This window comes from Xyrauchen texanus, chromosome 8 (genome assembly GCF_025860055.1).
Source record: "Xyrauchen texanus isolate HMW12.3.18 chromosome 8, RBS_HiC_50CHRs, whole genome shotgun sequence".
NCBI lineage: Eukaryota > Metazoa > Chordata > Actinopteri > Cypriniformes > Catostomidae > Xyrauchen > Xyrauchen texanus.
Window position 1 is genome coordinate 49,299,710 of NC_068283.1, and position 27,449 is coordinate 49,327,158.

The following is a 27,449-nucleotide window of genomic DNA, read 5'->3' on the forward strand; positions in this document are numbered from 1 at the left end:
CAGTGGCAAGAGGTGGTGACCCAAAGACGGGAAAGACTCTCCAATGGCAAAATGAGAGCGGCCTAAGACAGGGCGCCACTGCCCTGGAAACCTGCCCAAGATGCAATTCAAACTAACCTGGATGAACAGAAAGACCAAGATGGGAGGAAATTGATCTCTCTAATGAATATATATATGAAGATATGAAGAACCATGCACTGGGTGTAAGTGCTAGCCTAACCTCTCCCCAAAGGGTGACCCTCTTCGATGCGCAAAGTATCTGGGTTGAAGACATCTACACTACAAGCAAGAACTCTTAAAATTATGATGAATATTTTGTATGATACACTCTACATAACTGTGACAACCAAACACGTGGCTGAACCAGTTGCACACGCATGTTTAAATATGTGAAATATGTAAAGTTGTGACACTGAATGTCACAAAGGGGGGATATGTGGTGTATTTTTATCAAGTTAAGTATACATTAATCAAGTATAATCGATGCATTTAATTCTACAATTATTTCTGATGGTCAAGTATGCATTTTACGGTGTTTTTTGTGTATGTGAGTGGCTCAGCAAAAAGTCTGGGAATGGAATGTCGGAGGTACATGGACACTCACACATAAATGGCTTGCAGATGTTTCCTATTTACTTCTGTTGAAGCTAAAGAAGATATATGATGAGGCCCCCTCTTAGAGTAGAGTGTTTTTACATAGTGTGAAAATTGCTCACAGGATGTAACTGAAGCCTTCTGGTCTAAAGATCTTTTTCTGCTCAAAACATGATAGAAACAGGATATGGGTTATTTTAGCCACGCCTTGTGAGACCTATGTAAGCGGGTGCAAACTCAAGACATGTTAGTTGTTCTGGAGGCAACTCGGCTTTATGGTCTGATAATAAAGTCTATTCTTCTGAAATCAAAAACTTTCTTTGAGAGTGAGTTTGTCACAAAGCGGGCAGAAACCACGACACTATACCCTTCTCAAAAATGTGGGCAATGAATAAAGATATTATAATTATTTCGAACAGGGATAATACATTTCATTATGTTGGGGAACAAGATCTTTTTAATACACATTTTTTTCACATTATAAAAACAAAATGAAAAAGAATAAATGGCAGACAGCCTTTTATACAATTAATTTACACTACTAAATTTATGTATATAAAAATGTATATACATTTATTCAGTAACACAGACCATTATGAATTCTTCATTTCAAGCTTTGGCATGTTAATGGAATGTGATCAGATGCATTTTAAATAATTGCAAAAATCTTAATTGGCCAAAAAATTTTACTTTATCACAAAAATGTCACTGTTTTTTAAGGTCCTGGCACAAAATGACCAGCTAACATAATTTCACTAATCATATCAGCAGCACCTGGGAAAGTATGAACGAGTACTAGTCAGGTGACATCACTCTATCATTCTGATTGGATTATAAGAGCAGACTGATTGCTATAAAAGGAGGGAAGAAGTGCTTCCAATCATTGTGTTCTTGTTATCAATGGTTACCTCTAAAAAAAGATTTGCATCAAATCTTTGCAGCAATTTCCTTGCATCAAAATAGCCTCACATGCAAGGAAATTGCTGCAAAGAATATTGCACCTGAAAGAACCATTTAATGGATCATCAAGAACTTCAAGGAGAGGGGTTCAATTGCAGTGAAGGAGGCTTCAGGACGTCCCAGAGTGTCCAGCAAGCACCAGAACCGTCTCCTCCGGAGGAGTCAGCTACGGAATCATGTCACCACCAGTGCAGAGCTTGCTCAATATTGTCAGCAGTGAAGCGAAGATTTTTGGACAATGGCCTGGTGTCAAGAAGGGCAGCAAAGAAGCCACTTTTCTCCAAGAAAAACATCAAGGACAGACTGAAATTCTGCAAGAAGTACAAGGATTGGACAGCAGAAACTGGTGCAAAGATATTTTCTCTGATAAATCCCCATTCCGACTGTTTGGGATATCTGGAAAATTGATAGTCTGTTGAAGAAAAGGTGAATAATACCATGAGTCCTGTGTCGTGCCAATAGTGAAACATCCTGAGACCATCCATGTGTGGGGTTGCTTTTCATCCAACGGAGTGGGTTCTCTCACAATTCTTTCCAAAAACAATGCCATGAATAAAGAATGGTATCAAAATGTCTTGCAAGAGCAACATTTCAGGATGATGGAGCACCATGTCACAAGGCAAGAGTGATAATGAAGTGGCTCGGAGATCATTACAATTTTGGATCCGTGACCAGGCAACTACCCAGATCTTAATCCCATAGAGAACCTGTGGTCAATCCTCAAAAGGCGAGTGGACAAGCAGTCCACAAATTGTGATCAAATCCGATTAGTAATAAGTCAAGAATGGATAGCCATTATTCAGGATTTGGCCCAGAAGCTGATATCCAGCATGCCAGATTAAATTGCAGAGGTTATGAATAACAAGGGTCAACACTGTAAATATTGACTCTTGGCATAAATGTAGTGTTTTTGCCAATAAAAGCCTTTAAAACTTATGAAACGCATATCATTGTTTTCCAGTAGTTTTCCATAGAAACATGTGAAAAAATTATCTACAAATACTGAAGTAGCAAACTTTGCGAAACACAAAATATATGTCACTGCCAATACTTTTGGCCACAGCTGTACAGTATAACGTACTTTTTTCATCATGAGACTCTAATGTAGAATCAGCATATTCTAAATAACACCACTTAGGATACAATCTACTGTATACTGTATTTACATGCAAACATCATCAGTGTGTTGAAACTATAGTTGATGGTCTACAGTAAGGAGAAAGGCACAGAAATTATTGAGAATTTAAATATTTTATTCAGAATGCATTAATAAAGAAATGCAAATCACAATGTGCTTAAATTTTGCATTGTTTTAGCACTAAACAATGAACATTCTCACATGAACATAACCCGCTGTGAATAATAATTCCTCATAGCGCTTATGGACATAATTTTTACTGAAAAATTACTTGAATTTCAGGTTGTTTCCAAAACCTTTTTAAAGACTTGGAATATGATGTACAAGTCTGACCCATAACTGTCAATATTGGGTACCAAAATCCGGGGGGTGGTGGGTGCTGGCAGGGGGCAGGGGCAGGCTAAATACATACAAATTTTGCCGCTGTGATTTAATCTGCTGAATAACGTAATTTTTCCCACTGTGTCTGATATTAAAATCAGTGCAACACTCTTTGCAAAAGGCGTGGGTATTGTTGATATGGCTTCAAAATATTAAATTAAATTTTTCCGTACAGCTTTTGTTAAATTTACATGTATATTTTGTTTTTTTCGCCGGAGTACCACCTATGTCTTCTCCTCCCATCTACCAGTGATGCTTGATTCAACTTCCCACGTCTACTAGTTTGAGGTCACAAATGGGTTGAAATTTGTAGGATGTGTTGATTGTGTGAGTAGGATGCTTTACATACAAGATCTGGCAACTGGACAACCTTTGAATAATATATTGATGTGATTATTCATATAACGAGGTTTGTGCCATACAAATTATGGGAGTTTCCCGGGAGAAATAGCAAAACGGGAAGGGGCGGGAGATCGGTGTGAAATACGGGAGACTCTTGGATAAAACGGGAGTGTTGACAGGTATGGTCTGACTACTTTCATTATACTTTTAGTCCATATGAATTTTCTTGACAAGCACAGTGTTCTTTAGCATAGTCATATTTCCTACTGAAACATCTCAAATGGTCCGTCCCCTTTTTAAAATTAGCCACTCAGCTTTTGTTTACATCACAGCCTTGACAAAACAAACAAACAAAAAAACAAACAATCCCCTCCCCTCACACACACACACACACACACGGTGCTGCTTGTCATGCCAGAGCTGGTGTTCAGCCAGGGATAACTTAGAACTTATTAATTCTGGCCACTTTTAAACTAAATTGAATAACATACAATGTAAGATGCAAAATAAACCAGTTTACCAGTTTTTAAACAGTTTATAATGCTAAGTATTTTATTTCATTTATTACTTTTGACTATTGGCTTCAATGTCATGTAGTCTTGCATGTCATTTCAACAGAAGATCAAGTTTTTGTATTTTGATTTTAAGACTAAATATAATGCATGGATGAATAGTTCACAATTAGATAAAAAAACATTCATTAAGGAAGTGAACAGGTCAACTTTGCTTTCACGTTGACTGCCATTGTATTGAAAAGACAGCCCACAATGTTCATTAAAACATTTCTTTTCTTTTCATCTTTAATCCTTTACCTCAGTAAAGAAGAAGCACTGTGAATCCACAGAACTGAGGGATAGATTAATTCAGAATCACTCTCAAGTAAATTTCAAACTGTGCTCTGTGAATCAGAGACCTAAAAGTGCTTGTTTTAATTTGTTCTATTAAATGTATTTATTCAAACTCTCAATAGCATCCTCTTTTGAGTATTGTTCCCATTCATATGAAATCTCAGCCCAACAGTGGAAATTTTTACTATAGTACGTTTCCAGCTCTTTCTTGAATCTGTATGCAAACCACTTCCAGTATGGTAGCTCAGAGAAATCAGGAGTGATACTCCACTTTGCATAAACGTCTCCAGCTGATCTGTATAGTTTGCATGGAAACCAATGACCTGTATAAAATAGTTTACCAGTTGCCACTAATGTTGTGCAAAAATCTGCACTGAGACTCTCTGTTCCATCGTAACAGCACCCATTGAGTCCATTGACTCGATGGAAAGGGACACTGTGATCTCCAGGATGATTTTCTATCGTGTTAGTACAGACAGCTGCACAGAAAGGACACTGAACCCAACAGCACTGACACAAATGATCGGTCAGAATCTCATCTGGCCTGTCTTTATTTTCCAACTTTCCTGGAAATGTTTCAGTACTGCATATACTACTTATGTCTGACATTACAGAAGGAAGTTCTTTTCTGATCACATCTTCTAGGAGGTTGAAATCGTCAACATCATCATAACTCACTCCACTGAAGTCTTTAACAGAGAATATCAGCACATCTGAGAGCTTCTGTGTGAAACACTTCAACCACAAATCAACATCTCCACTGTTCACTTGAACATGTTCAGTAGATTCATGAGCTGCTTCAACATCTCCACTGTTCACTTGAACATGTTCAGTAGATTCATGAGCCGTTCCAACATCTCCACTGTTCACTTGAACATGTTCAGTAGATTCATGAGCTGCGTTCATGATCTTCTGCTGCAGGAGTTTAATGTTCTTCATCATCTTGGGCCGAACACTGACACTGAACTTATCAGTGATGTACTGACTGACTTCATCTCTGATGAAACTCTTGAAGTGATCTCTGGGATAATAAATGTAGTTCATGTATTTGTTAAAGTTCTCCTCTTCTGCCAGTGTCTTCAGGATGTGTTTCTCCAGTTTTGATCTGTTTCCATTCAGTGATTCACAGTTTGTTCTCATTTCATCTGCTAAATCTCTGGCAGTGTTTTTGTAGACACTCTGTTGAATGGGATCTTTCAGTTTCTGACAGATGATTTCACCAAATACAGCAGCTGATGATGCGCCTTTACAATATTTCTGGAAAACACTGAAGTACTCTTCACTCTTCTTTTCAAAGTAGAAAACAGGATCATTGGCTTCTCTGAATATTTCATGTTGGTCAGTGAATGTCTTGTTTGATCTCTTACAGATGGAAAACACCAAATCCATGAAGAATTCATTTGTGAACACACATTTCATGGGACCTTCCTCATGTTCTATTACCCTTGCCTTGATGTAATCTATCAGTTGTTGAATGTAGCTTTTGTTGTAGCCGATCTTTGCAATGTTAAATGACATGATAATTGTTTCTGTCTCTTGAGCAATGTCACTGATTAAGGTTCTTATTTGTGTTTCATCATCATTAGACAGAGCATATCCAAGCTTCTCTTTAGCTCCTCTGTAGAGATTTCTAACAGATCCTGTAAATCCACTGGATTTCTTTAACTGTATATAATCTGAATAACTCGGCACTGAGAAAATATCCCTGCTCTCTTTTCTGTGATCTACAGCTGCACTTTCATAGATCTCACTGAGCAGTTGTTTCACATCTCTTAATATATAAATGTCTTCAAATGGTGGAGTATCTTTACTGATCTTCTTAACACACTCTTTCCAAAAATTATCAAACTCTTTTTTCAGGATTGTTTCATCCTTTGCTTTGTCTTTGAGTGTTAAGGCAAGTTCTTTGCTCATTTCAAAGAGAGTGTTTTCATGATGTATTCTCTGAGCATCAATCTTTTTCTTCAGGTCTCGCTGCTGAAGAATCTCATTTAATTTCCTCTTTGTTTCTCTCACAATGTTTTCTTGAACATCTTTGATTTTTAATTCAAATGAAGTTTTCCACTTAATCAAAATGTCTTTATCTTTGTCTTTCTCAAAGAAATCTGACATTGACTGATTCACTTCTTCTCGCTTTTCTTTTAATTCTCTTTGTAGATTTGATTCATCAACCTCATGAATTGCTTCATTTTCTATTTTGTTGTGTAGCTTGTGTTCAGTCTCCAGCATGGCACTCCGGAGACTCCAGGTCCACTTGCAGTATTCTGTCTCCAGTTTCTTGTATGCTGAAATCTCCACAGAATTTCTGAAGCTGAACACAAATCGTTCATTCAGTAAAGCCTCCCAGAGATCTTGAATACGTACTTTTATGTCTGCCAGTGTCATGCCATCTGATTTAGATGCATGAGAAATAACAGATTCCTTTAATTCTTGAATATTTTCACAGTAGTTTGGGTTTGGTGGTGCCATTGGTGGGCTTCCCTCCCACAGCTGTGAAAAATATTTCACGTCCTTCTGTACATCAAAATGAATGACATCACTGAATTTTTCTTCATCACAGACTTCCTCTTTAGCAGCGAGTTTTGTCATTTCATCCAGTTTCTCCAACAGTCGTCTCCTTCCCTCCATGTTTTTCTCTCCAGCTGTGACGTCTGAAACATTCTGATGCACAAACATGCAGCTGGGATTCAGTCTGACCTTCTTCATCCTCAGGAAGGCCTGAACAACAATCTGAAGAATGTCCTGCATCTCAGATGGGTTTTCTCCAAAGATGTTGATCAATGTCAGTTGCCCAAGACCAACAACAAATGTGGCCATTTCATTGTCATGATGTCTTGTTGATCTTCCTGCCAGTTCTAGAGCACGAAGTCCTTCAGTATCAACCACCAGAATATAGTCAAACTTCAGCTGTTCTTTCATCTCCTCTGACACTCTGACCAGCTGCATGAAAGCTCCTCTGGTGCACCTGCCAGCACTGACGGCAAACTGCAGTCCAAACATGGCATTCAGCATGGTGGATTTACCAGTGCTCTGAACCCCTAAAACTGACAGCACAAACACTCTCTGGTCTCCCAGTTTCTCCTTGAGTTCATCTAGAACAGCAGAGATCCAGACCAGAGGAACATGAGCAGCATCTCCATCCATCAGCTCCAGAGGAAATCCAGAGATCATCATCTCTGCTGCAAGACTCGGGAGAGAAGAGAAGTGAAACTGCAGACCTTCCTTGTTCTTCTTCACAGATGAACATGATTCATAGATCTGACCGATCTCTCTCAGGATGTGCTCCAAACCAAAGGTTGCAGCTTGAAGCTCTTTTGATATCCTGTCAAGTTGTGTTTGTTCATGTGTCATATTTGATGCCATTGATTGCTCATTGTTCTCTGTCATTTTTAAAACTCTTAACCATGTTTTATTATACTTGTGATGCAAAGTAGAAAGGTCAGCTGATGTGTATTCATCCAGATAAATTCTGATCCATTTAAGAAAATAGATTTTCTTATCTGAAGAATCTGAAGAGTTAATTTCTTTAATAAAGCACTTGATAAACTCACTGATGTCAGATTCATGTTGCAACTCACGAATTGTCTTCATTTCTGTTTGTTTTTTACTTCTTTCAATTTCTAGTTCATTTCCTTGAGGTCGATGCAGTTCTTTGTTCTTCTGACACCACTGATGCCACAGTTTTCCCTGACAGGGCAGAAATGATTCTTTGATTTTTGTCAGATCTTTATTCTCCAGTAATCTCATCATCTGCTGTGCTGCTTCTTTTCCTCTCCTGCAGTCTTCATCATCTTCATCTACTCTGATATCTGAGTGTTTGGACACATCTTCAAGTCTGAAAATGGAAGATGATTCTGAAGATGATATAGAGAGACAATCATTTATAGCTCTTCCGAGTTCTTCTGAAATGTCAGACGGATTTTGGTCTTTCAACCCTACTTTGTATTTTCCTTTTCTTATCTGAATTACAGTAGACTCATCTTCAGTTAGAAGGAAAATAGTGGGCTTTTTGTCACAGTAGAGGTTTTGGATCTTTGTTGCATTTCTATCATTTCTGTCAATCTTTGGTAAAATAGCAACATTGACTGAGGACATTTCCATGAGGATCTGCAGCTGTTTCTCATTGTCTCCTGCATCTCCATGTAGATTACAGAACGCAACACAGTCGTTAAATTTATCCATGTTTTTTCCAGACGGGCAGTACCAGGCGATCTCCACCACTCCATCCATCAGTACTCTGGTTCTGCTGCTGCCTGGGCAGTTCCTGTGGAAGAACGTGTTGTGTTTCTCATTGATCAGACTGTTCATCAGCTGAGACTTGGATGAGGACACTGAGCCAAACCTGAAGAAACACACCATTGGAGTTTGTGCCTTACAGACTGACTGGACTTTACTGATGATTTCATTGTTGGTGTTTTTCATCTTCCAGCTCTTGTTGATTTGTCTGAATGTCCAGAGAGGAAAGTCAATGTGTTGTGTTAATGGATCAGGTACAAGCAGAGGCAGAGCATACTGACACTGTGACAGTTTAGTCACCATCAGCTGCTTTAGGAAACCATCAGCACAATGAAACACGGCCATCTGAACATCCATCGGGTGAACAGCATCTTTCCTGTTTATTTCTTCATTAGACAAAGACATTTCTCTGAAAATATCAGCAACACCCTCATCTTCAAATAAGCCATTGTCTCTTTGTTGTCTGACCTGCCGTCCATTGGCCTCTTTAGTTTTAATGTGTCTTGCTCTATAGTTTATCATCAGTAGTTTTTGAAGGAAAGTCTGAGCCAGTTCCTCCTCAGCACAGAACTCATGAGACTCTAATGAATGTGCAGATAACTGGAGAACATCTGCAGTTTTCAGTTTGTGGAATGTGTGAAAAAGTTGTTTTTTCACAGTTTTTTCCAGAATGCTTTTTCCTTTGTTTTGATTCAATCTTGCACAATATATTGACAGCTCTTCCAGAATTCCCTGAGAAATAAATGGAATGATCAAAGTCAATTAGCTGTGTATTATTTGTGCAATTTAAATATTTTTGAATTAAATTGAATCTTTGTAATTTCTTTTACTGCCCCTGCATATGCTGACAAAAACCTTGAATCCATGCAAACCATACTTGTTACACAGATGAAAAGACCATCCTAACCAGCATGCATTTCCCATGCAGGTCTAGGATGGTGTATGCTTGTTAGTGCTAATTTGATGTCTAGCTGGTGGACCAGCATAGGCATGTTTTTCAACTGTAAAACATTTTTTAAAACAGTTTTCTTGTAATTATGGTTAACCAAGGAATAAAAACAACATATGTTGGTGACCAGCTGTGCTGTTTTTCAACAGGCCATTTAAACTATTTCATACATATATTGTATTTGTACACTTCATTCAGCACTTACCCTATGTATCTTTCTTTTCTCTGCTGTCATGTTGAAGTCCATACTCTCTTTAGTAATTGTGCATTGATATTGTGACCGAACAAAAAAGGAAAGATAAATATTAAAATAGCACTGCATATTTTTTAAACTAATTTGAAAGCAAATCCATGCTTTACTAAAGAAAATTTCCAAGTGAGAATTTCCAGCCTGAAGCAGAGACAGGAATTTACATTAGGTGACTTTGTTCATCTATATTAACTTAATAATTTGTTTTGAGGTACAACTGTTACTATTAAAGGGTAACTAAACCCTAAACCAACTTTTTTTAGTTAATGATCTGTAAGCATGGGGCTTTATTAGTACTGGTCATTGATTCAAGTAATTTTTTTGACATTTGTGTATAAAGTGTTTTAATTCTACAATATATGGTGTAAAAACGTCTGAGTGCTGCCCTCTTCAGGTTGAACGGTGGCTACTGCAGTTGAATTTTCCTATTGGCTGTTTGCGGTACTCGTGACGTAAGCGGTGACAGCTGACGTAAGCAGGTTCCAGCTCACCACGCCAGATTCATGTACATGTCGTCTTGCGACCGTGTGAGGAATAATAATAACATAGAGTCTGACAGCAGCTGTCAATTAATCCGTCACTACGAGTCTCAGGTGCCCCCCCGCTCAGCCCCTGACTCGGTTCGTTCCCTCTATCCCCGCCGGGGTCTGCCCACTTTTCCAGCATTTTCAAATATTTCTAGTGGGTGGAGTCAGACTCTGAGCAGGTGTTTAGTTACCCTTTAAGATATTACTATTATACAGGAGAAGCGATCTATCTACAGGAGTCTGCAGTTGTAAGTGTGTTTATTTAAACTTCAGCACTTCAGCACCTGCTCCGCTCTCGTTCTCAGTGGGACTCTGGAACTGACAGTCTGCTGTGAACAAAGCTGACTTCATTCCAGCCTTTGTCACACAGTCCACCCTAAGCATCCTGGCACTGACAGAGAAATGGATATGCCCTGAGGATACAGCAACACCTGCTGCTCTCTCCAACAACTTCTCCTTCTCTCACACCCCTCGACATACCGGTAGGGGTGGGGGAACAGGTTTGCTCATTCATAATAACTCGACTATTTCACCACTGGCTTCACTATACAATACATCTATTGAATTCCATGCCATTACTACAATGCAACCCACAAAATTACATGTTGTTGTCATCTATCGCCCCCCAGGTCAGCTGACAAGCTTTCTTAAGGAATTGGATGTCCTGCTGTCCTCCTTGCCAGAGGATGGCAGGCCACTTGTGGTTCTTGTCGATTTCAAAATACACCAAGACAAGCCCCAAGCCATTGAACTGAATACTCTTCTGGCCTCATTTGACTTGGAAAGACTACACACCACAGCAACTCACAGGTCGGGCAACCAGCTGGACCTCATTTTTACACGTAACTGTACCACCTCAAATATTCTTGTTACACCTTTACATGTCTCTTGATCACTACTTTGTTCAATTTAAAATGATTCTCCTATCTACATTAAAACAGACTCCACATTTGGTTTCCTTTTGCTGTAACCTCCGTTCCCTCTCACCCTCTCGCCTTTCCACTAATTTCTCTTCCTCTCTTCCCACAATAAATGTATTTTCCACGCTTGATGTAAACACTGCCACAGACACACTTAACTCTACTTTAACAACCTGTCAAGTTAACACCTGTCCTCTCTCCTCTAGGCCAGCACGTACTACACCACCCTGCCCCTGGCTGTCTTTTGACATCCTTTGTGAACATCGGACTGACCTCAGGGCAGCTGAGAGGAGATGGCGGAAATCTAAAGATCTAGCAGATCTAGGTAAGTATCAGCTTCTGCTTGCAACTTTTTCAGATAACATTAAAGCTGCAAAAACCTCCTATTACCAGACCAAGATCAACAGCACCACAGACACTCGTAGCTTGTTTAGAACATTTAACACACTTCTCTGCCCTCCCCCTCCACCACCTGGCACATCACTGACAGCAGATATCTTCTTCACATTTTTTTACCAATAAGGTTACAACCATCAGCAATACATTCAAAGCACCACATCTTGTCAAACACCTATCTCCTGTATGCAACCCTTCTCTCTCTATGTTCTCTCCTTTGACTGACACGGAGGTCTCTAAAGTCCTCCTCTGCAACCACTCCACCACTTGTTCCCTTGACCCCATTCCTTCTTACCTTCACCAGGCCATCTCTCCGTCCTTCTTACCTGGACTCACACACATAATTAACACATCTCTACTTACAGGCACTTTTCCCACTACATTTAAGCAGGCTCAAGTAACCCCGCTGCTGAAAAAACCTGCACTTAACCCCACACAGAGAGAACACTACAGACTGTCTCTCTCAACCCATTCATTGCAAAAACACTCGAAAGGGCAGTTTTCAAATCTGCCATCAAATCTCTGCCTATCTCTCACTGAACAAGCTGCTGGATGACAGTCAGTCAGGCTTCAAAAGTGGACACTCCACCGAGACTGCCCTGATGTCTGTCACTGAGTCTCTGAGACAGGCGAAAGTGGAATCCAGATCATCCGTTCTGATTCTGCTGGACCTTTCTGCAGCCTTTGACACAGGCAACCATCAGATCCTACTCTCCACCCTCTCTACTCTGGGAATCACAGGAACTGTGCTTGACTGGTATAACTCCTATCTCTCAGATAGCTCCTTCAAGGTAGCCTGGAGAGGTGAGGTATCCAAGCCACATCATTTACTTACTGGGGTACCTCAGATATCAGTGCTTGGGTCACTTCTCTTCTCTATATACACAACATCATTGGGACCCATCATTCAGTCACATGGTTTCTATTACCACTGCTATGCTGATGACACGCAACTCTACTTGTCTTTCCAGCTCAACGACACCACAGTGACCGCTCAAATCGCTGCCTGCCTCTGGCAGACATCTCGGCTTGTAACATCTGCAACTCAACCCAGCCAAGACCGAACTCCTTGTCTTTCTAGCCAATCCTGCTGTTGAACACAACATCACCATGCAGCTGGGTACAACTATAGTATTACCTTTCAAAACTGTCAGAAATCTAGTGGCGTCCATCGATTAAAAAGCAAAATTTGACAGATCACATCTCAAGACTGCAAGATCACGTAGATTTACCCTCTACAATATCAGGAAGATAAGACCCTTCCTCTCTGTACATGCCACACAACTGCTCGTTCAGTCGCCTTGTCATAACTAGACTGGACTACTGTAACTCTCTCATTGCAGGCCTTCCTGCATATGCAATTAGACCTCTGAAAATGATCCAGAATGCAGCAGCACATCTGGTCTTTAATCAACATAAAGAGGCACTAAAAAACTTTCACGGACTTTCAGTTTCATCATACCACGTTGGTGAAATGACCTACCCATCTGTGAAGCTGACTCACTCTCTATCTTCAAAAAACGACTAAAAACACATCTTTTCCAAGAGCACTTAACAAGTCACACAAAAAAAATCTTGTTGCACTTAAATCTGTTTTGAATACTATTCTGATGCTAGTGAAATTTTGTAGTATGGCACTTTTCGTAGCACTGTCTCCTTAAGATGATTCACTTATGTTTTCCTCTTTTGAAAGTCGCTTTGGATAAAAGCATCTGCCAAATGAATATATGTAAATGTATTTCCCAGTATCTGACTACATATAGCCTAGTCTATATTTACAGTAGTAACTTGTTAAACAGTTAAGGAATTAGCATTCTGCTATGTGTTTGGTCTTTATTGGGGCAAAAAGCACACAACAGTTACAGAAGTTTATCAATATATTGATTGAGTTAAAACAATGTAAATTTCAGTTTATCACACAAAGGGATTGCACTGCTTTAAAAGACCTGGAATACAGTTTCAGTAGTTCACAAGTTAATGTAATCCTACATTGAAGATAGTGTTAATGTGTGTGGCTCGCTGTCCTGGGCGAAAGGGGGTCAAGGCTTGAGACCTGAGCTAGATTACCCCCAGACTTAGATTAGTTATTGATGAACAGATAGGATGAGAAGGAGAGGTGGAGGGATGCCAGAAGTCTCAATGTCACGTAGAGGTAAGCAGCTGTTTATATATGCTTACTCTGGCAGTGTGATTTGGTCGGATTAAATGAACTTGCTCCTCCTGAACCTTGTTAATGAAACACAATGTGTAGTCATATTGACTATTTTTGTGGTTTCATGGTGGGTTTATTCTCTCTGTGGAACTTGACAGCCCCAAGTTAACATTTACAGCCACATATTTTGATCAACCAGATGAGATATTTGTTCAAGCTGTGAGTGGTCAGCTAATGAATGAGTACTTTATCAGAAATTTGGTAAACTATTGACTTATCCAGAGATGCAGGATCTTGCTGAGGAGCAGTGGCGTTCCGGTCCCACTGAAAGAAAATGTCCCTCACCGAATTAGTCAGCAATTTGAATCTGAATGAGAGATATGAATGAGCCGAATGTTTTGGTACATCTCGGGTTACTTAAATGTAACCACTGTTCCCTGCTAAAAGTGGAACGAGATGCTGCGCTGATTTAGCACTTTGGGAACGTCTTTATGAGTAACCAGCTGTGAATATGTGTGCAACACGTCAATGAAATTGACTAGAATTGATAGCCTCTGCTGGTGACATCATTGGATGCACCTGAAGCAGGGCTATAAATAGATGCGCCACAGGTGCATCGTCAGGAATTTTGTCTGAAGAGCAGTCCTAGGGCATCCTCAGTGCGACAATGAAGCGCAGCATCTTGTTCCACTTTTATCAGGGAACAGGGGTTACATTTAAGTAACCCGAGACATTCCCTATCAAAAAGCTACACTTTGATGCTGTGCTGATTTAGCGCTTTGGGAACGAGAATACCCAAGCCACCACACTGTGGGTGTCCGGACACCTTATGGTTGTGTAGTTGCACTCACAAGAGCGAAAGAGGTCTCCGACATGAGCTTGTGATGTTGACTCAAGGATGTGAGAGCCCAGAGTGGCATGAACATTCAAACTATAGAATCTTATGAATGTATGTGGAGAGGACTAGTCCACCGCATTACAAACATGTTGTAGAGGGACACCTCTGGCAAAGCTTTAGAGGAGGCGACCCCTCTGGTTGAGTGAGCCCTGATACCTACTGGCAAAGCTGGACCGCGCGCCTCGTAGGCCAGGGCAATAGCATCCCTCACCCAATGAGACATAGTTTGCTTGGTGGGGCTGCCGCTTTTTTTGCGGCGCTATGGCAAACGGATAGTTGTCCTGACTTATGCCACTAGCTAGTGCGGAGGACATAAGTCTGAAGGGCACGGACTGGACACACTCTGTGATGTCTTTCATGCTCCGGTGTTGTAAACGGCGGGGAGCAAAAGGCTTTGATGTACGTTCGAGAAAGAAACCTTAGGCAAGTAGTCAGGATAAAAGGGGCAAAATTGCTTTAGCCATTCCTGGGGCAAAATCTAAGCTGCCTGGCAAGACAGACAGAGCCTGTAGATCCCCTATTCTTTTTAGAGAATAATTTCCATAAGAAAAACCATCATGAGAGTCAGAAGTTTAGCAGACATTAACTCTAGAGGTTCAAAGGTGGTCTCATCCAGACCCTCAAGGACTATTGCTAAGTCCCATGAAGGGATCCTGGTCCTAGCATGAGGTCTCAACCGCATGGCTCCACGAACGAAGCGAGTGAGCAGAGGATGTCTCCTCAACGGCATCCCGTCAATCAGGGCGTGGCAAGCCAATAGAGCAGCCATGTAAACCCTGAGAGTGGCGGGGCATGTTCCTGCTGTTAATTTTTCCTGAAGAAAGTCCAGAAATGGAGAAATCTGGCAGTTAACTGGATCTGCATTATGTGCACTGCACCATCTTTCAAAGACACTCCATCTACTAACTTCTTCTAGTAGAGGGAGCCCTAGCACTTAGAATAGTCTCGATAACTTTAGGTGAAAGCCTAGTGTCCTTCAGTTGGTACACTTCAGGGGCCAAACATGAAGGTTCCTCAGCTCGGGCCGGGGATTAAATAATGTCCCCTGAGACAGAAGGTCCCTCCTGTCTGGAATCGCCCAAGGTGAGCCGTCAAGGAGAGACATTATCTCAGAGAACCATACCCTGTTCGGTCAATGCAGCGCTATCAGTAAGAGGCAAGACCCTTGCTGGCGAACTCTGGCCAAGACTCCCGGGAGCAGAGAAACTGGAGGAAACACATGCAGGCACATTCTGGGCCCTGTATGTGCCATCGCATCCAGACCCAAGGGGGCTGGGTGATTCAGAGAGAAGTAGAGGGGACATTGCGCTGTCTGTTGAGAGGTGAAGAGGTCCACTTCTGCTCTGTAAAATCTCACCCAGAGTTTCCACTCCCACGTTGGTATATTCTGTCTGGACAGTAAATCTGCTCCCACATTCAGGAATCCAGGGATATAAACTTCTCTGATTGTCAGGAGCTTGCCCTGGGCCCAAAGGGGAATCTGCCGTGAATGTAGACCTCCTTGATGGTTTATGTAAGAGACTACCGCTGTGTTGTCCACCCGCACCAGGACATGGCAGCCTCTCAAAAACTGGAGGAAGTATTTCAGAGCCAGAAATACCACCATCAATTCGAGGCAGTTGATGTGCCAATCGAGCCGATGACCCTCCCATTCTCCTTGAGCTGGATGACCACTTAAGACCGCACCCCAGAAAGCTTCGACCCCAAGAGCGAACTTCAGGAACTTCCTGTGTTGTGGCAGAATTTCTATATGAAAATATGCGTCCATGAGATCGATCGTGACCAACCAATTGTTATGTTGGAATTGAGACACGACCGTCTTGAACGTTAGCATCTTGAACTTGAACACCCTGATTGAGCGATTCAAGCCTCAAAGTTCTAAAATAGGACACAACCCCCCATCCTTCTTTGGAACCAGGAAGTATCTGCTGTAGTAACCTGACTCTTCCTCTGGAAGGTGAACTTGTTCTATGGCCCCTTTGACCAAGAAATTTAGCAGTTCTTTCCATAGTAGACATGCTTGTTGCCGGTTTAATGGTAGTGGAGAAAATGCCCTTGAAACGTGGAGGACGGCGATCAAATTGACTACTGTTCTTAGAACCCACATAGAAACACCTGGCAGTAGCTTCCACGCTGCCAGGTTTTCTGAGATGGGTTTCAATTTTGACACTTCCTGTTGAGGGGGTGTTGAGTATTCTGCATCCTGGACTAAGGCAGGAAGCAATGGAACACCCAACATTTTGCTGGAAACCTCTATCTTCCGAAACACCAGAGGCGGCGGGAATGGAGAGGTTTCGTGGGGGTATCGGGAAGGTACAGGTGAATGCTTCACACGGCCCGACCCGAGGAGGGCTACCCCCACAAGGCTGGGCGCAAGACCGTCAGGGTTTTTTTCTCAGAAATGACTGCCCTGCGGTCTTCCTTTGGGTGCTGCTGAGGGCTACGAGCCGGCCCCCAGTCTCTACGAGGGGGAGTGCGACTCTCTATGCTTTTTTTCTGAACCTCCCTTCTAGAAGGACCGGGACGGGGCTGGGTGGCCGACGGCCCCTCCCCCTGAGTGCGGCAAGGAAGGAATTGCCCGAAGGCTTCCTTGTGACTCTGCCTCCTGGAATCTGGTGATAACTACAATCATAGCGTCACCACTTAGGTTGACTAAAGCAGACATTGACCGGCCAATGGCGCAATTTGTCTGCTTGGTTGCACGGAGAAACAGATCCATGGCTCTTCGTCGTCCGTGGTGCCCGCACTCATTTCCTTCAACAGATCAGCCTGGTACGCCTGGTAAGCCTTCCCCACAAGCATGGAGGTGGTCTTGCATGGCTTTGTGGGGAGAGTGGGTCTCTTTAGTGATGATGCCGAGCCAGGCGAGAAATAACCCGTAAGTGTCTCTTCTACCAGCGGCATCACCGAATACCCCCATGCCTCGGCACCCACGATAGTCGTATATGTCGCCGTCGATGGCACGAAGACATGGGAAGTATAAGGTTTCCTCCATGAATGAGAGAGCTTGTCATGGAGGTCATCAAAGAAAGGAAGGGACTGATATAGCGTTCCCTTCTTTTTTTTTGCCAGCAGACAGAAATCTGTCTTCTAGTTTGGAGCGTTTGGGGGTCTCTTGTTCACGTGGCCAGTCTAACTGTAGTCTGGCCACAGCCCGAGTAACCACCTCGAGTAATTCCTCAGCTTTATTATTGTGCGTGGAATGTTCAGAGGTTCAGCGTCCCCCTCGTGAACTGAAGAGGCGCCGAAGCATGCTTCAGGTTTACGAGAAGGATCAGCTGGATCTGGGGAGAGAGCGAGCGATAGGGACAGACCTGTCTCTCGCTCTTCAGCCAGATCTACAGTGAGGGAAAAAAAGTATTTTATCCCCTGCTGATATTTTACGTTTGCCCACTGACAAACAAATGATCAGTCTATAATTTTAATGGTTGGTTAATTTGAAAAGTGAGAGACAGAATAACAACAACAAAAAAATGTCAGTAATGTTATAAATTGAATTGCATTTTAATGAGGGAAATAAGTATTCAACCCCTCTGCAAAACATGACTAAGTCCTTTGTGCAAAACCCTTGTTGGCAATCACAGAGGTCAGACGTTTCATGTAGTTAGCCACCAGGTTTGCACACATTTCAGGAGGGATTTTGTCCCACTCCTCTTTGCAGATCTTCTCCAAATCATTAAGGTTTTGAGGCTGACATTTGGCAACTCAGCTGACAGTTAGAGTTGCCAAACGTCAGCCTCAAAACCTTAATGACTTGGAGAAGATCTGCAAAGAGGAGTGGGACAAAATCCCTCCTACACAGATTTTCTATGGGATTAAGGTCTGGAGACTGGCTAGGCCACTCCAGGACCTTAATGTGCTTCTTCTTGAGCCACTCCTTTGTTTCCTTGACCATGTGTTTTGGGTCATTGTCATGCTGGAATACCCATCCATGACCCATTTTCAATGCCCTGGCTGAGGGAAGGAGGTTCTCACCCAAGATTTGACAGAAAATGGCCTGTCCATCGTCCCTTTGATGCGGTGAAGTTGTCCTGTCCCCTTAGCAGAAAAACACCCCCAAAGCATAATGTTTCCACTGCCATGTTTGACGGTGGGGATGGTGTTCTTGGGGTCATAGGCAGCACTACACTTTCACCCAGTTCTCCTCTGAATCATTCAGATGTTCATTGGCAAACTTCAGACGGGCCTGTACATGTGCTTTCTTGAGTTGGGGGACCTTGCAGGCGCTGCAGGATTTCAGTCCTTCATGGCGTAGTGTGTTACCAATTGTTTTCTCGGTGATTATGGTCCCAGCTGCCTTGAGATCATTGACAAGATCCTCCCGTGTAGTTCTGGGCCGATTCCTCACCGTTCTCATGATCATTGCAACTCCACATGGTGAGATCTTGCATGGAGCCCCAGACAGAGGGAGATTGACAGTTCTTTTGTGTTTCTTCCATTTGTGAATAATCGCACCAACTGTTGTCACCTTCTCACCAAGCTGCTTGGCGATGGTTCTGTAGCCCATTCCAGCCTTGTGTAGATCTACAATCTTGTCCCTGACATCCTTGGACAGCTCTTTGGTCTTGGCCATGGTGGAGATTTGGAATCTGATTGATTGATTGTTTCGGTGAACAGGTGTCTTTTATACTCCCTTTAAGATTTTGCTCCTAATCTCAGCTTGTTACCTGTATAAAAGACACCTGGGAGCCAGAAATCTCTGATTGAGAGGGGTTTGAATACTTATTCCCCTCATTAAAATAGAATTCAATTTATAAAATTTTTGACATGTGTTTTTCTGGATTTTTTTGTTGTTATTCTGTCTCTCACTGTTCAAATTAACCAACCATTAAAATTATAGACTGATCATTTCTTTGTCAGTGGGCAAACTTACAAAATTAGCAGGGGATCGAATACATTTTTCCCTCACTGTATGCGAGAGCCCCATGATGAAAGAGTGGGTGCTGGCTCTTGGAAGTAAGCAAGACGAGTGCAAAGCATTTTGACTGTAAACAGATCGCAATGCTCGGACCCGCCCTGCCCCAACACAAGAGCAGCATGCTCTTCCCTCAAACACACAAAACAAAACTGGTGTGTGTCCGTTTCAGCATGGGAACACACACACCTCTTGCTTTGTTTATCAGTCATTCTTTTTCTTCTTCTTTTTCAAGAAAAGAGAAAGGTTTCTGTGCACTGCCTAACAATTCTAACTTATAACAGAGGAAAGTAGAAAGTTCTGATAGTCAAGAAGCACAACAGACACAGAATGATCAGAAGACAAAAGATCTGATGATGCACCTGTGATGCATCTATTCATAGCCCTGCTACAGGTGCATCCAATGATCTCACCAGCAGAGGCTATAAATTCTAGTCAATTTCATTGACGTGTTGCACACATATTCACAGCTGGTCACTCCTAAAGACGTTCCCAAAGCGCAGCATCTTGATAGTGAACACTTGTTCATCATAGTTTACTGAAATAAATATATCAGTTATCTAATTTGTGAATGAGGATCTGCTGACCGATTGAATGACAAAAGTTGGCATATAATTTGTTACATTTTGCGCATAATTCAATCTCGTTCAGCCAGGAGAGAAAGAAGTGAAATACACTAAAACGTCTCGGGTTATGACTATAACCCTTGTTCCCTGAGAAGGGAACGAGACACTGCGTCGTTGAAAATGACTCTTTGGGGAACGCTCCTTAGCGTGCGCCTCTGAATTATGAATGAAACTATTCCAATCTTGATTGGTGTTGCGTCATGACGTAACATGTGACGGCATAACCGGATGCATAAAAGTGACGCCGGTACACACACACATTAGCCTAGCGATGAAGCAAGCCGCTCTCAGGCATTGAGGGGCGTGGCAGGACGACGCAGTGTCTCGTTCCCTTCTCAGGGAACAAGGGTTATAGTCATAACCCCAGGCGTTCCCTTCTGAGGGAACTTCGCACTGCGTCGTTGAAAACGACTCTTTGGGGAACAAATGCCCACTAGGCCACGCACCGAAAAAGTCCTGCCCTAGAGTGAAACTGACTCGGGCACTCAACTAGGGCGAGAGCACCGTGCGCCAGGCGTACTAGGGAGGTGCAGACTATAAAACCTGATGAAAGCGTCTGGGGTAGCCCAACCGGCTGCCTCCAGATCTCCTGGAGGGGCACTCCCGATAAAGAGAGCCCTAGAGGGCGCCATGCCTCTAGTTGAATGAGCCCTTATGGCCAAAGGTGAAGGCAAATTGTGCACCTTGTAGGCGAGATAATAGCCTGAACAATCCAATTACTAATGGTTTGTTTCGAGGCAGGAGCCCCTTCTTAGGTGACCCAAAACACACTAACAGTTGGTCCGACCTCCTCCAAGAAGAGGACCTCTCGAGGTAAATGCTCAAAGCTCTGACAGGGCAGAGCAAATGGAGCCTCTCTTCTTCTGCCGACACATGAGGTGGAGGATGAAAAGCCTGCAGGACCGTGAGACCGTGCCATGTTAGAAGGCACCTTAGGCACATAGCCAGGTCTCGGGTGCAGAATGGCTTTAACTCCGCCAGGGGCAAACTCCAAGCAAGCTGGTGTTACTGCCAGGGCTTGAAGATCTCCCACCCTCTTTAGAGAGGTAATAGCTAAGAGAAAAGCCATCTTGAACGTCAGGTCCTTGGGCGAAGCCGACTGAAGGGGTTCGAAGGGGGCCAGGGATAACCCTTCGAGACCCACCGCCAGGTCCCAGGCAGGAACCCTGGACCTGGTTGTCGGTCTCATCCTCCATGTACCACGGAGAAAACGTGGAACCTTAAGTGTGGAAGGGGAGAGACCTGCAGAGAAACGATTTTGAAGAAACTCCAGAACTGAAGCCACCGGGCAGTTAACTGGATCTAATTCATGTTCTCTACACCAAGTGGAGAACACATTCCACTTGAGGCCATATAATCTCCTAGTAGATGGAGCCCTAGAGCTAAGTATGGTTTCAACCACCCCCGCTGATAGACCAGCATTTAGGTACTGAACCCCCTCAGGGGCCAGACCCACAGTTTCCACAGCTCTGGACGAGGGTGGAAAACTGTGCCCCCTGCCTGAGACAACAGATCCCTCCTCAGAGGAATCTGCCGTGGCGGAGCTATCAGGAGTGAAATTATGTCTGAGAACCATACTCGGGCCGGCCACATCGGGGCACCCAGAAGTAGACTGATGCCCTCTTGGCGGACCCTTTCCAGGACTCCCGGGAGCAGAGCGATCGGGAGAGATGCGTACAGGCGAGGCCTCGGCCAGGCCTGTACCATGGCATCCAACCCCAGTGGGGCTGGATGTGAGAGGGAGAACCAAAGTGGACAGTGGGACGTCCCTCGAGACGCGGATAGATCCACTTCCGATGGTCCAAATTTGTCCCCTATCGACTTCGCCACCTCTGGATGAAGTCTTCATTCCCCGGGCCTCAGCCCCTGCCTCGACAGGATGTCTGCTCCCTGATTCTGAACCCCCGGAACATACATTGCTCTGATAGACAGTATTTTCCCTTGGGACCAAAGAATTGTCTGATGTGCCAGTCTGCACAGAGGGCGCGATCTGAGTCCCCCTTGTTGGTTCAGATAAGCTACCACTGATGTATTGTCCGAACGTACTAGGACATGGTAACCTTAGATGTCTGGAAGGAAGCTCCTCAGAGCCCTGAACACAGCCAACATCTCTAGACAGTTTATGTGCCAAGAATGATGATGGTCCTGCCACAGACCCCTGGCAAAGTGGCCGTCCATGACCGCGCCCCAGCCAGTGAGGGAGGCGTCTGTTGAAATGGTTTCCCGGCGACATGACGCTCTCAACACTGGCCCTAGGGACAGGAACCAAGGTTTCTTCCATATTAGCAGAGAACGAAGGCATCTGCGCGTTACTCTGATTATACTAAATGGATTCCCCTTGGGGGAAAACCCCTTGGCTTTCAGCCACCACTGGAGGGGCCTCATGTGTAGAAGGCCCAAAGGTATAATGTTGGATGCCACTGCCATGAGGCCCAGCAGTCTTTGAAACTGCTTTACAGTGATGGCCTGGCCTAGCTTTAACCCGGACACCATCGCCAGAACGGACTCGATACGTGCAGGAGACATGCGTGCCTGCATCGTAACCGAGTCCCACACAACACCCAGAAACGTTGTGCACTGGGATGGTTGTAACACACTCTTTTTTGTGTTGAGTCTCAACCCCAAACTTCGAATATGGCCAGGACGACATCTCGATGCCAAACCGCCATTTCTCGTGACTGGGCCAGAATGAGCCAGTCGTCGATATAATTCAGTACGCGGATGCCCTGAAGTCTCAGAGGAGCAGGAGCTGCATCCATACATTTGGTGAATGTGCGGGGAGAGAGTGCTAGGCGAGCGGAAGAACCCGATATTGGTAAGCTTCGCCCAAGCGAACCTCAGGAACCTCCTGTGACATGGAAGGATGGGTACATGAAAATAGGCGTTTTTTTAGATCTATCGTGACAAACCAGTCCTCGGATCTGATCTGACTCACGATGACAGGAATAGTAAGCATTTTGAACCTGAACCTCCTCAAAGGCCGGTTCAAAACTCTGAGATCTAAAATCGGCCTCAACCCCCCCATCCTTTTTTGGAACTATAAAGTACCGGCTGTAAAGACCGGACTCCCTGTCTGAATGAGGAACACGTTCTATGGCCTCCTTCAGCAGCAGAGATTGCACTTCTTGTTCCATCACCTGAGCCTGCTCCGGAACCACTGTAGTCTGCACTACCCCAGAGAATTTGGGGGGGCGGTGCCCGAACTGCAGTCTGTACCCTGATTTTATTATATGCAGGACCCATGCAGATATGTTGGGAAGATGATTCCATGCCTCTACAAAATCTACTAAGGGAACCAGCCTCTCGAGGCTGGTCTCGGGTGTTTTTCGAGCACTGTTCTCGACTTCCTGAAGCGAGATACCGGCAGGATTTAGTCGATACAGTTCTTGTGACCACAATTGATGTGTGTTTTTTATTTTTTGAAATTGCTGGAAATTGATGTGGCCCGAAGCGTCAGAGATGGCGGGAACCGACACCGATTTCCTGAGGACTCCGCTGCGAAAGCAACCTCGGTTGCTCTGCAGCGGGGGGGGGACAGCCCTCCGAGGTTCTACCACCTCGGTAGGACCTCTTTCCCGAAGCTTCTACTAAGGGAACCAGCCTCTCGAGGCTGGTCTCGGGTGTTTTTCAAGCACTGTTCTCGACTTCCTGAAGCGAAAGACCGGCAGGATTTAGTCGATACAGTTCTTGTGACCACAATTGATGTGTGTTTTTTATTTTTTGAAATTGCTGGAAATTGATGTGGCCCGAAGCGTCAGAGACGGCGGGAACCGACACCGATTTCCTGAGGACTCCGCTGCGAGAGCAACCTCGGTTGCTCTGCAGCGGGGGGGGACAGCCCTCCGAGGTTCTACCACCTCGGTAGGACCTCTTTCCCGAAGCTTCAACTAAGGAAACCAGCCTCTCGAGGCTGGTCTCGGGTGTTTTTTTTGTTTTTTTTGACACGAACGGCACGGTGTGCGTTCGCTGGAAATTTATGTGGCCCGAAGTGTCAGAGACGGCGGGAAACCAACAGCCATTAAATGCAGGCATGAACCAGCCCGACCTGCCGCCATGTAAGCCCTACTTATTAAAGCAGATGTATCTCTGCAGGGCTTACTAGGCAGCGCCGGGGTTTTAGCCCATATCCCGTGCCCCCAAAACATCGTCTGTAATCAAACACTGGGGCTGGAGATACGGGACGAATGCGGTTTACCCCACAATCTCGTTTTAGATATCTTTGTGGAGATGGGGAAAAACGGCAAACCCCGGCGCTGAGGTTGTGATCTGCGCCGCAGGAAACGCGACGTCTAATTTGCTTTCAACTTGCGTTCCCTGCTCATTTTGTGGCCAGCTGATATTCAGTCTGGCCACGCACGCGTCACAACCTCAATCAGCTCCTCATAAGCTTGGCCAAAAACTGGCGTGCTTGGCTCACGGTCGTCCGCATCGATGCTGAGCATATCCACTTCCTCGGAAGCAGAGAGCTCAAGCATCGGGACCTGATCATGGGCAGAAGAAGCCGCGACGCGGGCTTCTGCACCACTCACAGTAGGCTCGGGATCCTCAAACGAAGAATGAGAAAGTGCCGCAGCAGTCTCATTCTCATCTGCAAAATCCCACTGCGAACCCCGCGATTTCAATCGCCGCGCTGCCTCAACAGACGCGGGACCAAAACCGTGGGGAACGCGAGCCTGACCGTGCTCATCAAAGCACGCCAACCGGGAGCGCAGCACTCTCATGGGTAGTGCTTCACAACTTTCACAGGCAGATCCCTCGAGAGGTATGCACAAAATAAAGCCTACAATTATTAAATGTGTGAAAAGGACTGAAGACCTTGATGTAAACACTGAATGGCAGATTCTTTTACTGGCCCTGCCAAAATTTTCACTGGCCCAATACAAAAATGATAAATAGCTCTTGTTACCATCATGGCTTTAAAAAAGTGTCAGAAGATAATAATTTTTTACATATATTATGTTTTTAAAACAATGTCCCCCCAAACTGAATCACATTTATAATTTGCAAGATATGATTTATGCCTCATATAAAAGCTCCATGTATGTGCTTTACAGATATAAATTCATAAATACATCATATTAACCTCCTGTTCTGTTGTGCAGATGATGGATTTCGGTCACCCGTTTAGTCATGCTGTCATGCAAATTTTGGCCATGTGTAGTGTTTTCACACACAGGATCAAAGATTAAATCACTGAGTTAAAGATTTGATTATTGGTTGAATGTAATAAACATGTGAAACCCTGAGAAGAGACTTCCAAATCAGTTGCAAAAACAACCTAAGACCAATACAGCCTGATTCACAAATCACAAAAACAAAAATACCTGTATGGTCCAGAAATGAGACATGTAACAGGTGTTTTATGAGGATGATATGAAGTAGACTGTTTCAAATATTCATCTTCACCTGCAGCTGAACAGTTCTGATAATAATAGCCTAATAGTCCGAGAGATCTTGCTTCTTTTAATATCAAACGGCATTATCATGTCTAATTAATTTTTATGTTTTGTAACTAACCTAATTAAATGTGTACTTACATTTTGAATATTGAGCAGCTCTTGATTTCCAGACACGTGTATAACTGGGTTTTAACAAAGTTCATTATGTCTCATTCGCACTTGATCTGTAAAATTAATGAGAGAAAATGTGTTTGTTTTTTTACAGTGGGACTAAAACTAGCGCTCTGTCCGTTTACGAGAGCACATGCACATTAAACAGTCTACGCTGCACGGAGAGAGATGCTGATGAGACATACACGGCATGGATTTTCAGTCCTATAGAATGAAACTGTTGATTTTTTGTTCCAATGTGTGGATTACTGCTTTTCACCAACATGTAAAAACAAAAAATGTGGGGATTTCACACACTGTGAACACTGAATGTGCAGGGATACTTAAAATGTTGCGTAAGACATGCAATCCCACTATGAAATTCATTAAGTGGGTTTTTTTCCTTCTATTTTCTAAACATTGGTAATAGCTGCTGCCAAGACACTTGGAAAAGAGCGAGGACAGTGATAGGAGAGTGCGTTCAGTCACTGCATGATCTTGTGCGTGCACGCGACTGTGCCTTGGCGCGTCCAGTATATTATGTGCTCGTGCATCTTTGCGAGCTAAATAGAATCACGCTCATTCGTCGGTTAGAATACTTCGTTCACTCAGTGTAATAGTTGTGTTCTCTCACTTGTTGTTTTTTTGCACTAATTTTATAAATGCAGCACTGGCCCGATCGGGCAAGTGATAGCAATTGGCATGAAGCTCTCTAACACTGCAGTCCTTATTGTCGAGCCCTGAATGGTAATGTGTATTCATGAATTACATTTTTAGAAAACAATCAGGAGCAAACAAACATGTCAAAGGACAAATATGTAAAACATCAGGAAACCAAATCTGAGTTCTTACCACTTTGAAATGTAACCTTTTGCATATCATCACTCTTTTGTAATACTTGGTTGTACATCTCACTGGTATAGCACTGCTGTTTATTCTCAATAAACAGCTGGTCAATCTTGTTCATGAGTTCTTTCATCTCTGATTGGTTGTTCATGATATTGCTGCAGGTGTGATATCTTCCTCCACATTTCTCCAGCAGTTGCTCCAGAACAGGGTTCTTCTTCAGATCATCTATTATAGAGTCCCACTCTTCCTCTTTCTCATAGGCGAAGAGAATCATCACAAACTGAAGAACTCTTTCTCCAAACACTCTCTTTAGCCAATCAATACCCATTTTATCAGCATCGGTTAACTGGCCCAGTCGCACGACAAAGATAAAGGCATGGAAGTTATGGTCATTCACTAGTTGACCAATAAGATGATTCACAGAGTCCAGGTTACTTTCAGCCTCATGTAAGTCAATCATGTTGATCACTGATACGTAACGGTCTGATATCTTCTTCTGTTCTGGAATAATCTCAGACATTCTTGCATTTTCAAGAGATGGCTGTTCATTTCTGAGCAGAATATTGTCATGCCCAAACTGGACTGCCACAGAATTTCCAAACAGTACAATGGTCAGATTGGAAGCACTGGAATCTACAATAAACAACATAATAATTGTTTTCAAACTCATCAATACACCCCAATATAAGAACAGCTCTGATAAACTGATGGTTCTTGTCACAGGTATGTTTGTTCTGTTACCGATGTTGCCAAGTGATAAACTGGAGTCCAACTGTTTTGATGTTCCACTCATGGCTGCGTGAGGTTTAGTGTTGCTTCTTTCTTCTAAAAGGTCCTCTTTGTACTTGAAAGAAACATTGCAAAATTATAATCATAACATTCATAAATAGTGGAAGTAAAATAAAAAAAAGATTTTTTT

General features: G+C 43.4%; 1 protein-coding gene across 2 annotated transcripts in view; it reads right to left on the minus strand.

The window, feature by feature from the left end:
* Nucleotides 1-2,806: 2,806 nt before the first annotated feature.
* The window catches only part of LOC127647568 (interferon-induced very large GTPase 1-like), a 33,495-nt gene continuing 8,852 nt past the window's right edge, over nucleotides 2,807-27,449 (minus strand). Inside the window, exons 2-5 of one of the 2 annotated variants that reach the window (XM_052131890.1) lie at nucleotides 27,272-27,374; nucleotides 26,534-27,163; nucleotides 9,654-9,700; nucleotides 2,807-9,231 (exon numbers count right to left, since the gene is read on the minus strand). In XM_052131890.1, coding sequence (XP_051987850.1) covers nucleotides 4,357-9,231; nucleotides 9,654-9,700; nucleotides 26,534-27,163; nucleotides 27,272-27,323 — 5,604 coding nt within the window. In that variant the 5' untranslated portion in view covers nucleotides 27,324-27,374 and the 3' untranslated portion in view covers nucleotides 2,807-4,356. Of the gene's footprint in view, nucleotides 9,232-9,653; nucleotides 9,701-26,533; nucleotides 27,164-27,271; nucleotides 27,375-27,449 lie in introns of those variants that run through there. The other variant, XM_052131891.1, reaches the window with a different exon arrangement.